This window comes from Muscardinus avellanarius, assembly GCF_963383645.1.
Source record: "Muscardinus avellanarius genome assembly, chromosome: 6".
Lineage (NCBI taxonomy): Eukaryota > Metazoa > Chordata > Mammalia > Rodentia > Gliridae > Muscardinus > Muscardinus avellanarius.
Genome location: NC_137791.1, coordinates 94,482,981 through 94,496,362, shown reverse-complemented (window position 1 = coordinate 94,496,362; position 13,382 = coordinate 94,482,981). Strand labels below are relative to the sequence as shown.

The following is a 13,382-nucleotide window of genomic DNA, read 5'->3' as shown; positions in this document are numbered from 1 at the left end:
TATAAGATAGGTAACTCTTACCTTTCTGTACATAGTGTACATTACAACTAAAAGTGATGGAAAATACTGTATTTTGTAGCATTGATTTGTGAATTTGACCCTTAATGAAAGTATTATGTCCAAAAGAGATAATCACTGATTCTACTCATGAAATGGATTTTTTAAAAGAAACCTTCTAAGTGTGGACCTTTTTTCCAGCTTAATTATGTATTGCATTCCCATTTCTATTGTTATATATGGAGCCATTATGCAGTGGAGTCTACCACTTGATTTTTTTCCTGTGTGAGGCATTTTTATTTAAACAGAATTTTTTTTTCCTGGCACTAGGGATTGATCCCAGGGACATTGTCTCTGAGCTTCACCCCCAGCCCTATTTTATTTTGAAATAAGGTTTCACTAAGTTGTGGAGGGCCTTGCTAAGGCTGGCCACAAACTTGCGATCTTCTTGCCTTGGCCTCCCCAGTACTAGGAATGGTTACAAGCTAATGCCACTGCACCTGGCTTACTGAGGCATTTTTAAATGTTTACCTTAAGATTTTTTTTGGGGGGTGGGGGGAAGTTTCTATTTTTTTTTTTAACACTTCCCTAAGCCAGTAAGGAGTAGTTTAATCAGATGTCTTTTCAAAATTAGGTTGTTTTTACTATTATATCAGTAATATGATGCAATAAAAATTGTTTTTGCTAGTTCCATTCTTTTAATTGGGTAGGACACCCAATATAAAAATGGTCAATATTTGACAATGTGGAATTACCAAATTAAAAAGGAATACTATGGATGTATTCATATTTTTTCTATATTCAATAAACAATGTGATATGGATACAATGTAAATAAAGTGGTATCACTGGTGCTTGTTTTTTGTGTTAATACGTCATTTAACTTTTCATAAGAGTGTTATTATTTATAGACCCATTCTAAAGTAGATGTAAAAACCATACTATGTAGTTAAGAGCCAGGTATTATTCCAAAGCACTGTCTTCACTTAAGTTCTATGAGGTAGTAGGTACTAAGAAAAAGCAACTTACCTAAGATCAGCCAGGCAGTGTGTCTCCAGAGGCTGCGGTCATTCATTAGGCTGAGATGGCTTCCCTTGCCAGCCAGAGTCCAAGTACAACTGAACTTTTACTACTCCACCCAAGCAGCATACAGGCTAAGTTCTAATAGCATAGGTGGCAATTCTGCCATTAATAGCCTCTCTCAACCTGAAAGACAGTCTTCTATGCAAATACCCGTGTGTTCCTTGTGTGGAATGTGACAGATTCAGAGTGATTCAGGTTTACTGAGCTACTACAGAGGCCTATGATTTAATTTGTAACCTGAGCTTGTGAAAGAACTGAGTTAATTCTAACATTGTTCTGCATAACTACCTGAGAAGGGCTGCTAAGCAGTGAAGAGAACTAAAAGTGGTACTCGGCTAAAGAGTAGCACCTATTAATGAAGAAAAGCCTTCCTACCCTCCCCCCCCAAAAAAAAAAAGTATGCACTACAAGGTAGAAAAACAATGTTCATGAATTGAGACAAACTTCAGATTAGGTCCCCATAGTTCACGTTCACTTAGTGGTCTACAACCCTACCACTGCCTTAATTTATAATAAATAAAAAGAGGGAGGAATTATCACCAGAAAGGACAATTCCTTGTGGAAAGTAGCCAATCACAAACACATGGACTCAAGAGATTAGGTAAGTGGCCTGGTTCCAGTACTAGCGTACCATGAGTAACAAGCAGAGCTTTTTGAGTCACCACAATCTTGTAGCATGACATAAACTACTTAACACATTTTGATTATTCAGACCCAAGCTACAAGGTAAAAGTTAGGCTCCACTGTTGAATAAAAGAAAGAAAAATGTCGCTGACAGTGATTTTAAAATATTTAATAGTCTTTCTTGAAACTCCAAAATGTGGTTCTTACAAGTTATGTGCCACATAAAGCAGGTGTAACTTTTGGAGAAATGCAGGTGATACTAAAAAACATAGCACTGAGGTATTTTTTATTTTTAAAATTGAAGGAAACAAAGTCTGGATCTAATAATTTTTACATTTACTAAAAGAAGAAAAATCCCACAATGCTACTGCTTGGCTCTTTTGCTATAATTTTAGGTTCTGAGTACATTACAAGAGTCTATGGGAAAGCATTAGAAGAGTACATGTAGACTTGAAAAGCTGTGCACATCATAACCTGGAAAAATCATACAGCAAGAGGCCTGAGTGGAGGTAGGCTAATAACACATTCTGAATTTCTTAAAGGATAGCTTTGAAAAACAAGTGTAACCAATTATAACACCAAATTAAAATAGCAATATTAAATTGGTAACAAAATGATCCACATATTTTATACAATATTGTATTTCCAAACATAGCTCATGAAAATCTGAGAACCTAATATAGCACCGTTGAAACCATTCATGCTTTTCTGCAATTCAGGGTTTTGGCAGAATACCTGAAAAATGCTATTCTGATTTATATAAATTAATTTGGAGTTCATTTAAATGTTTGCTTTACAATAAACATGATATTCTTATCTCAAGATCAATCACCATTTATAGTTCTACCCTTTTGGAAGAATGATGGGCTGCATCTACCTTTTATTTTAAAATCAAGAACCAAGCAGTAAAGACAGTAATTCAAGAACAGCACACTAAACCACACAGAACATTAGAAAGAATTTGGTGTATGTTTTTACAATTACTAACTTGATGTTAACAATTAAAAATTTACAAAGATAAAACTTTTTTTTGCACTAACTGGTTTCAATACAGCGCTGCCTTTAACCTGTCTTTGGGCTTCAATCTTAACATAGAATGAATATGAAAAGCGTCAAACTCGAGGCTCTTTACCAACTTAAACCTTATTAAAACAGACTTCAAAATAATCTAGAATGGTTTAAATTACAGCTGTTTTGTTTAAAAAAGAAAAGAGACACATTACCTGGACAATTTTTTTTTTTTTTTTTTTTTTGCTTGAAGGTGATTGTCTAGTTATATATCAATTTGAAGATAACAGCTCTTTCTACATTTTACCTTCTTAGTACTGGCATACCCATTGCCAGCAGTGAACTTGCACCAGTATAGGCCAACTCAAAAACATGAAACATCTGAATATCATTTCTTAAAGCGATGTCACAGTTTCCTCAGATTTAAAAGAATACATTTGAAAATAGTGTATCTTCAATTTAACCCTCAGAATTAAAATGATTCTACATAATTAAATCCAACCTGTGGTTGAAGCATCTTTATGACCATTCTGAGGGATCTCCCTGTGTGTTATCACCTAGCTTAGGAGATACAGGAGCTATTCTGGGAGTCCCAAAGTGGAGGATTCTATTCCAACATATGTGAGCAAGAAGGATCTTCAAATATCTAGGCTTTAAGTGTTTAGGCACTGCTTTATGGTACAGTGCTATGTATGGAGGTTTTATTTATTTTTTTCCTTAAAAAAAAAAAAAAAACAAGCAACACTACAACTCTATAAAGAAAGCAAACTTTTGTGGTAGCTTTTCAGTGTGTGCACCCATTGTTTCATCTTTATTTAAGGATACGGTAATGACAGCCATTTAGAGGATGCTGTTTCACGAATACTTCCCTAAATGGCCAACATGAGGCCACGTGTGCCAGTGGTTCTGTCAGAATGGTCTTTTGGCTGTGTTGGAGAATTAATCATACAAAATGTGCCCATGAAACAGAAAAGGCAACAAGTGAACCTAAAAACCAATGGGAGCTAAGGAGAAAAAGCAGAGTTGAAATGAGTTACCTTTTAAATATTTTCTTAAGGGGAAAGAGGAGAGTGTAGGGGCAACTGGATCCGGGCCCTCCACTGCTGTCCTCAAGGGGATCAGATTTGGATTATTAGTGGAAGTCCTCAGGGCTGATGGCCAGCCCAAGGAAAAGCCAATTCTCTAAGTACAAGATGGTGCAAAACAAAACACAAAGCCAAAATTAAATACATGACACTGAGATCACTTATGAGAAGACAACGCAGATATTAAACATATAAATAAATACATTTAGCCATTTTTATTTAAGAAACCCAGAAAACTGCTGTCAAAGCAATTATTTCGGCCACTTTCTAAACTCATAAATACCATTTTGATTGTCATTTAGTGCAGCACCTCAGTGTTTGCTGGTGGTGGTGATGGCAATTCACTTAATAGTCTCTTTAGAAACCATATAATTACATCCTCTCACACTGAAGAACATTTCCCTAGGAAAATCCAGGCAACTTACAAAATATTGTTAAGTACTCAAAACAAAACCCTGCAAGTAAATTTAAGAAAAACAAGGAATGTAGTGTTATGACAATGGGGGAAAAAACTATGCAAAACAATCATGTGGAAAGAAAATACTTTAATTTTTAAATATCCAACTTTGCTTAATTTCTTGTGAGCTGCTCAACACTGTTTTAAATATCCTAGATTAGCGATACCAACAAAATTCATCCCCAGTGTTTCCACAAGAGACATAAGACCAAAATTACACTTTTCAACCAAAGTAGTCTTTTTTGTGCAAAAATATTACAAGAGCTTGAAATTTCAAATGGAAATGCTGAAATGACATGCCAACATTTCAGGGCACATTTAAAACACTCAGAATAATTCTTGAAATTACTGTATTCTAAAATAGTACTACCAATCACTTTTAGATGAGTTCTGCACATCTACTCATATGGATGCAATTTTCCTAGACCTCTGAAGATAAACAGGCTCATTGGTCTCTTTTGGTGTCCACACAATAGGCAAGATAGGTTTACAATAGTGTTTAAATGGAACTAGGCATCTACAATCTCTTAATTCCAACACATTCAAAACAAAAGTCAAGGGTTCATTTGGCTACCTTGAAATCACTCCCATAAACCTACTACGGTTCACTGGATCTAAACATTTCTCAGAAATGTGTCATTTTATAATTTCACCTAAGTGATGATTTGGGGATCCTTTAGAAATGGTTAATGCCTAAGATAATAAACTTTATCAAAATGAATAATTGCAATAAAGTGCTTGTTATATTTCAAAATGATGCTTTCAGACTGTGGTATGTTAAGTATGTGCTATTTTTCCCATAAAGGATCCCCAGGCATGAGAGTCTGGTCTTCTCACCTGTCTCAAAAAGCAGCAGCACTATCTTTTGGTAGGCTGACAATAGGCACATTACCCATGCGGATGAGGCTATACTAGGGCTATGGCAAAAGGGGGAGGAAATTAGAAAAGTGGGAAGCATGTGGAGGGTTCCTACTATACTCATAATTATATACAAATATATTAAATATGCTATAAAAATAGTCAACTCTTTTCCTTTGCAATTACTTCAGAAGCTCCTTTTAGAAGAATGCTCACCTAATCCAGACAAACTTAAAAGGTCTCTTTCTCCAAATGTCCACTCCCTTTGTGCTGGTTCTTCTCTGCCACTGAAAAAGTTCCAATCGGCTTACTACTGACTAGACACACTCAGCAATATTAATATCCAGTGTTTATACCTTCCGATGTGGACTTCCATGGGACTAAGAACAGGACCAAAGATACAGGAAAAGTTACAGATTGAATGAATTTTACACACATGTTGGTCAGTAAGTCTTCAATCACCGAAGAAATAGAAAAAAGTAGAAACATAGTAAAATGCAATCTGCATCTCACTTAAAAAGAAGTTTGCCTCAATGTAATGAAAGCATTTTCAAACACAAAGAGTAATCCAGTTGAAAAGAATGTCCACCTGTGTAGACTACTATTTTAAGGGTCCCTTTCTAAGGCTTCTCGAATCAGGGCTCATCTCCCTTCAACACAATGCTCTTTACAGAGCTGCACTGCTTCAGTACTCCTAACTTCAAGAGACTGCTTTAAGGCAATGACCAACAAGTACAGCACATCTAAAGAATTCAAACACCTTCACTGTTCTGCACTGCGTATTCTAGAGTAAACGATTCAAAATCACTGGCATTCTCTTATTACTAGTACATTCCTATGTCACATCTAAGTGACAAAGCAGAGCACAGCACTCTAAAATCACCCCCTGAATTTAAGATGGAGTTTGGAAAAATGAACTGTAGTATTTACTTACATCCCGTTCACCACATTTGCTTTTCCTCCCTTATTTTCCACTGAAAAATGGGGAGTACTTTTAAGTGTCTGGGTTCAGATCTGACATCACTCCCAGCAACAATTTTATTAATCCCTGCAGCTTTTCATTTGTTTTCAATGCCACAGCAGTCCAAAGTAAGGTAACTAACTATAGAGCAGCTAGCATTTTTCCTTCCCCGCCAGAGTTTCTTATCAAAACGCCACCCAGAATAAACTGTTTTCTTAAGAGAAATTGAATCCCTGTGACAATAAAGTGGAGGGAAGGCAAGATTTTTAAGAAGCTGAAAGGCGTTCTTGTTTGGAATCTTTTCGTGATTTAGGTTTGGGATTTTAATTAACTTTGGCTACAGAAATGAAAGAACAACAGGCAACTGCTGAATCTTCATCTGAATGCTCAAGTGGAGAAGGGGACAGGACCAGCTCTCCAACCTCACTCCAAGAGAGACAGAGAAGGTGCAGAAGCTGAGAGGCAGCTGGTACTGATTCATGTATCCAACATAACTCCCCACACTGACAGCAAAGGAAAAGCAGCCTGATGCTTGTTTAGCGATTGTTCATTTCATGCAGAAAAGAGACGATCTATGAAGAGCAACAGGAATTTTAAAGAATAAAATTTGCTTTTCTTCCCTAAGTCTTTGAGAGGATGGAAAATATTTAAAGGGGTTGGGGTAAGAGAGCAAGTAAACAGTTTCACTGGCTTATTTTATACTTTGCTTCTGTTAATAAGTACATAGTAGTCACAGTTCATGATCTTTCTTTTAGGTATGGTACTTAGACAGTAAGCCTTAATGTAACAGTTCATAGCTTTTGTTAGCTAAGTCCTTATCACTAGGTACTGCCAATAATAAATGAGGCACAACTCAGATACACATGGAATGGCATAAGATTGACAAAGGCAATTTGGAAGGGGAGAGAAGCAATGCTGTTTCTGTATTGTACAATATCAATTTTGCCATGTCTATGTATGTTCAAGTACATACATATCCTGACAACTATTCTTGGTTGATATTCATGGGAATGTCAGGGATCTTCTGGATGGTCATTTAATTAGAACTCCAGGATGTGTTAATTATAAACTGGTATCTAGCCACACTTCCTTTATAGAAGGATAGGTACCATTTTCTTTGGTTCTTTTCTTTTTCAACATTAAGCTAATTTAATTGTGGTCAGATATGGGTTTTTTTTTTTTTAATAGAAAAACAGTATATCCCTAAAAGATGGTAGCAAAGCTGAGGACAGAGAACTGACTAAGCATTCCCCTGAGCCCTTTATCTAGTAATTCTGCATTAGCTTAGTTTCACTGATTGAAAACTTTTCTGTTTAAAATCCTCAATTGTTATATATTTTCTTTAAAGTTCTATTTTGACTTACTATTACACTTGTTCTCTCAATATTTTTATATTGTAATATTTCTACTAATTTTTCTTCTATTGTTGTAAATTTAATTATTAGTACCATAAAATCTAAAAATGCCTTTTTAATATATGTAACTTATGTTGGAATTTATTATCATTAGAATGATATTGCCAGATGAAATCTTAGTCCATGTTTAGAAAGCATGTGAGTTATAATATTCTAGTGTTATATTTAAGTCAAAACCAATTCCTACTCCCTTTCATTGTAGGAATATCAAGATCATATTGACCAAATATTTACTGGTAATTCTTAAGTGACTAAGTTTTAAAGGAAGATGCAAATTTTGGAAACAATTTTGGGATCACATTGGTATCTTTAATAATATCAGGTTGTCATCTTCTGTTTCTAAATTATTTGTACCTTAGTCCAAGAGACTCATAGCAGTCTTCACTGGAACTTAGGAGAATAATGACATGGACACTCACATGCTGTTAAAAATGTACTAAGGTTTCAAAACTGCTACTGAAACCAGACAATAAGTTCAAGATGGTGAGTTATCACCTGAATTAAAATCAAGGCACTATGGGTTTTTTTTCCCCTTCAAACAACCCTGAATCATTTCTGACTAAAAGAAGCATTGAATTGTGAAGGATAATAAAAAAAATTCCAACAAATCCTAAAAGTTAAAATTCCCACCATACGAATGGTAAAAAGTGCCAAAAATATTTTGTGTGCAAATTTTACTCCTATAACTGAAACATTCTTGAAATTACTTTCAGGCTTGTTGAAAACCATTTACATAAATATTTCCAACTATGACATATATCAAAATATGTGATCAAACTCCCAACCATCTAAAATAAAGCAGTGCAAATCCTATTTTCAAATATAACTGAAAAACAATGAAATGAGGGATATTTCTGAACAACTGAAAAATTCTGTCGCATCAATAATTTAACCTGAAAAAAAAAAAATCCATTTCCAGCAGCACATCATACCTCACTGAACAAACTGTGACATCAGAGCCAAAGTATAATCAAAAAGACATGTGCCCCGGAAAAGTAAATAGAACACTATTATATTGTAAACAAAAGGAAAAGTAGAGGCTGATGTATCAGTTTGTACATGGTATCAGAATCTAATGAAATGTAATCATAAGGAAGATTAAATGCTTTCATGCATCATACAGAATGTTTTGCTTTTTCTCCTTCATCCAGACATACTTATTTTTATAGCATCTGTACACAGAGAATTCGAACCCACACAACATTCTGAAATGACTGTTCCATCATTATCTGAAAAGGGAGAGGGGCTTAGGGGTGGAGGATACTGACTACTGAACTATCTTCATGGCATCACTGTAAGCAAACCCCTGACAAGATAGTGGTGTGTCCTCTGTAACACTTGATAACAGGCACAGAACCACTAAAAGTTACTCACATTGTTAGTGCCTTTCTGATTCACTGGAGGTCATTTGTAGCTGAGCTTCTTAACATTTGGCAATATACTCTTTTTCCATCAAGAAATATCAGGGCAACTGAAACACTGTCAGAATTGGCTATATCTCTATGACCACTTCCAGCTGGCTGGTGTTTAAAGTACATCTGTACTACTAGGCCACATTTTCCCTATCAACTGATTTCAGGAACTAGAACACCCAATACTGTATCTCATGAAACTGCTGGAACTTTTCCTCCTGTCCTCGGGTCAACTGAGCAACTCTTTACAGGCCACCGCCTTCCTCCTTTGGTGTCAGAGAGGAAGCATATGTGCTCCTATGGTTGGACCTTGGAAGGATCAGTCAAGCTGTCAGTCCTGTGCCGACTAAGTTGCTGCTGTTGCTGAGACTGGTGCTGCTGGTGATGTGCCTGAGGGAAGGTGCTCTGTTGTAGTGGAAATGCAGCGGAGAGGATGAGCTGAGTTGAAGGATTCCCGTGGAGCAACCTAGAAGTCTAAAAAGACAAACAAGATTATGCGATACTGCTTTACCCCATTACACTGTCCACAAAAGATTTACTCAAGTGGTCCACTATCCAAAGAACCAAGATCTTTAAGTTTTTATTTTTGCTTTTTATGAGGTTTTTTCTCCCATAACAAAATTTTATTTTTCAAAGGTATTTGGGCTGGATATTCCACAGTATAGAAGAATTGAGACAACAGCTACTCTTTCACTTTATGTCCTACTGGCCCATTTTAAGCAGAGTAAAACTGAAGCATAGGTTTGACTATTTGAGACAGGAATATCCCATGATCAATACAGAATGCCTTCTGCTGGTTAAAGAAGCAAAGCCAGCTGAAAGGGCAGGCCCTGAAGAGGCAGCGGTTTCAAACTCAGGTGGCTCTGTCTTTGGATGTGTGATTTGGTCAAGCTGTTTACTTTTCTGGGTCTCAGTTTCTTCATTTACAAAATAGGAGTGTCTATTACATCAGATTTTAAAAATTTTTCTTTTTTTTTTAATACTGGGGATTGAAACCAGAGACTTCCTATCTACAAACTATACCTCCAGCCCTATTTTATTTCTTTACTTGGAAACAGGGTCTCACCAGGTTGCTGAGAGCCTCACTACATTGCTGAGGCTGGCTTTGAACCTGCGACCTTCCTGTCTCAACCTCCAAAGTACGGGATTACAAGCATGCGCCATCACACCTGGCACATCAGGTCTTTATAAATATTAAATATTAACATTATTATTTCAAAATGTCATAAAATTAAGACAAAGTTGGAGGCTTAAGTCCTGTATGTAGCAGTGAGATGTCACAAAAACAAACAAAACAAAAACAAAAAAGCATCTTTAGTTAGAAGTCCTACAGCTGAGTTTTGCAAGGCCATTTATAACCTGCCTCATCTGGGACAAATCTCAATTCGTTGCACCTCAGTTTCTTTCACCAAGTTTTTGTTTTTTACTTCTGCCTTGTCATTCATAAACTGTTATGAATAAATTCATAAAGAGAACTAGCTAAGAAAAAGTTAACTGTTTAAATGAAAGTCCTTCCTCCAAACAACACACTTAAACATGGCTTTTAACTTTGGAGAAAATAGGAAACACAAAGAATTTTAAATAATGTGGAGAGAGACCTGAAGAAAAGTGGAAAGGGACTGGGGGAGGGAAAAAATAGGACTGAGGAAGGAAACAGTTCAAATTTTATGGCAATAAATAAAAGTAGTAGCTGGGTGTGCTGGTACATGCTTGTAACCCCAGTTCTTGGGAAGGTCAGCTACTTAGTGAGGCAACTCTATAACTTAGTGAGAACGTGTTTGAAAAGAAAGAATAAAAGGAGGGCTGGGGTGTTGCTTGGAGGCAGAATACCTTACGGGTTAATATTCAGTACCACACACACACACAAAAAAAGGTAGTACGACCAATTTCACTAACATATATGAAGAGGGAAGAGGGGGACACAGTGGGATATGGAAATACATCAAGAGCTTGTGCATGTGTGTTTGATATATAATTGCAATGGAACCTCACTATGATATATAATTAAAATGCACTAATATTATTTTTAAAGAGAAAATAAGCCAGGCATGTGGTGCACACTTATAAATCCAGTACTTAGGAGGCTGAGACAGGAGGACTAGGACTGCAGGTTTGAGGCAAGCCTCAGTAATTTAGCAAGACCCTGTTTCAAAATAAAATAAGGTTGGGGTATAACTAAGAGGTAGTATGCCCCTAGGTTCAATCCCCAGCAGCGCGCGCGCGCGCGCGCGCGCACACACACACACACACACACACACACACACACACACTGAGAGCGTGAGAGAGAGAAAATAGTTCTCAAACTAAAAAAAAAAAAGATAAAGATGTAAGTGGCTGCTGTTTCCAAATGTATATGAAAGAAACATGCAATCACAAAACAAAGACAGATCCTTTAACCTTAAAGATTAGCTTTAGAAAGGACCTTGAGGGCTTTTTTCCTCTATTTATTAGGACGACTATGTAAGACAAAGAATTCCGAATACTTATGAGCTTTATAAGATTGTGAAAGAAGTACATTTTGAAAGAAAAGTACAAATTGAAAGTCAAACTGTACATTATTTACATATGAGTCTATGAGGAGCATTCCCTACCTTATTTTTTATGGTTCCTTTAAAAAATGCTTCTTTTGGGAAGAATAGGGAAAAAAAAGAATGTTTTTGTTTGTTTGTTTGGCAGTACTGGGGATGGAACCTAGGGGCATTCTACCTCAAAGCTACACCCTCAGCCCAATTTTTTTTTAATTCTTTATTTTGAAACAGGGTCTCACTGAGTTGCAAAGGGCCTCACTAAATAGTAGCTGAGGCTGTCCTCAAACCATGATCCTCCTGTCTCAGCTTCCCAAATGCTGGGATTACAAGTGTGCGCCACCACATTCGGCTAAGAATGTTCATTTTTTAAAGGGCCCTGCCTTCCCTTATTGGCAGATTTAGAAGGCAGATCTGAAGGCAAGTCTTCTCCTTTCTTTTTAAACTTTTGCTAATTACACTGGCTATATTTCCTCTAGAGAGTAGATTAGAACCTGCACTAAATTTACTGATTTAAGTTGGGTGTGGTGGTGCACACTTGTAATCCCAGTACTTGGGAGCCTGAGACAGGGGATTGCAGGTTTGTGGCCAGCCTCAGCAACTTAATGAGGCACTCTGCAACTTAGTGAGACCCTGTTTCTAAATTAGATATAAAATAGGTCTGGGTGTATAGCCTGGAGGCAGAAGGCCCTGGGTTCTATCCCCAGTAAGACAAACACGCACACAAACACACACATGTTATTAATTTATATTAAGTGAGTCCAGTTATTATATTAATAGTGAGTCCAGTTATTAATGACTATAGTACAGACATAAGGTCTAAGAGTCTGGTTGACTCCCAGAGATATTTAGGCAGCTAATCTGTTTCAGTTTTCCATATCACCAAAATAAGAACTATATTTGAACCAGGATATAAAGAGTGATCAAAGAGATGCAAATCAAAACTACCCTGAGATTTCACCTAACTCCAACTAGAATGGCAATCATTCAAAACACAAACAACAACAAATGCTGGTGAGGATGTGGAGAAGTGGGAACTCTAAAACATTGCTGGTGGGATTGCAAATTAGTGCAACCACTTTGGAAAACAGTATAGAGGATCCTCAGAAGAACGGGAACAAACTTACCATTTGATACAGAAATACCACTTCTGGGTATCTACCCAAAAGAAAGGAAACCAAAATACCAAACTAATGCATGTGTATCTATGTTCATAGCTGCACAATTCACCATAGCCAAACTATGGAACCAGCCAAGATCTCCATCAACAGATGAATGGATATGTACATATCCATTCAACTGTGGGATATGTACACAATGGGATTTTACTCAGTCATAAAGACAAAAACAATGACATCATTTTCAGGGAAATGGTGGACATCATGCTAAGTAATATTAGTCAGTCACAAAGAATAAGAAATCAGATGCTTTCCCTAATATGCAAAAGCTAGGGAGAAATGGGTAACAGGAGGAACTCTAGATGAAGAAGGAAAGTCTATAGATGAGCAAATAAGGTGGCCTAACTGAGGGGATAGGAGGGGGGAAGAGGGAAACTCTCTAAAGCACATGATGTACTTAAACATATCAATCACTAAACCAAGATGGGAAGCAGAAAGGGGGAGGGAATGGGGAAGGAATTGGGTAAGAGCTAATTGGGTGATATGTGCATGTATGTCTCCACCACCTTTTATTCCATTAAGATGTATGAATACAATGCACCAATAAAAAAAATTTAAAAAGTGATAAATTAAGACTGAAATTATGTTTGAATATACAGTATACTACTTAATTGCCTAACCATATAATTATAAAACAGATGACATAGTCTTGGTCCAGTCTTCAGTATGTCAAACCTAGCCTAAATTCAATTTTTTCCCAGCTAAATCAGGGGACAAGAGTTCTATTTCCAATGAAGATACTGAGATCCAAGGATTGTTCTGTTGATTTCTTGCTAAGGC

At 36.6% G+C, this 13,382-nt stretch overlaps 1 protein-coding gene across 1 annotated transcript in view; it reads right to left on the bottom strand.

The window, feature by feature from the left end:
• Positions 1–9,196: 9,196 nt before the first annotated feature.
• The window catches only part of CLOCK (clock circadian regulator), a gene marked incomplete at both ends in the record, with an annotated part of 52,747 nt that continues 48,561 nt past the window's right edge, over positions 9,197–13,382 (bottom strand). The window contains one exon of the mRNA XM_080697064.1: positions 9,197–9,373. Coding sequence (XP_080553190.1) covers positions 9,197–9,373 — 177 coding nt within the window. The remainder of the gene's footprint in view (positions 9,374–13,382) is intronic.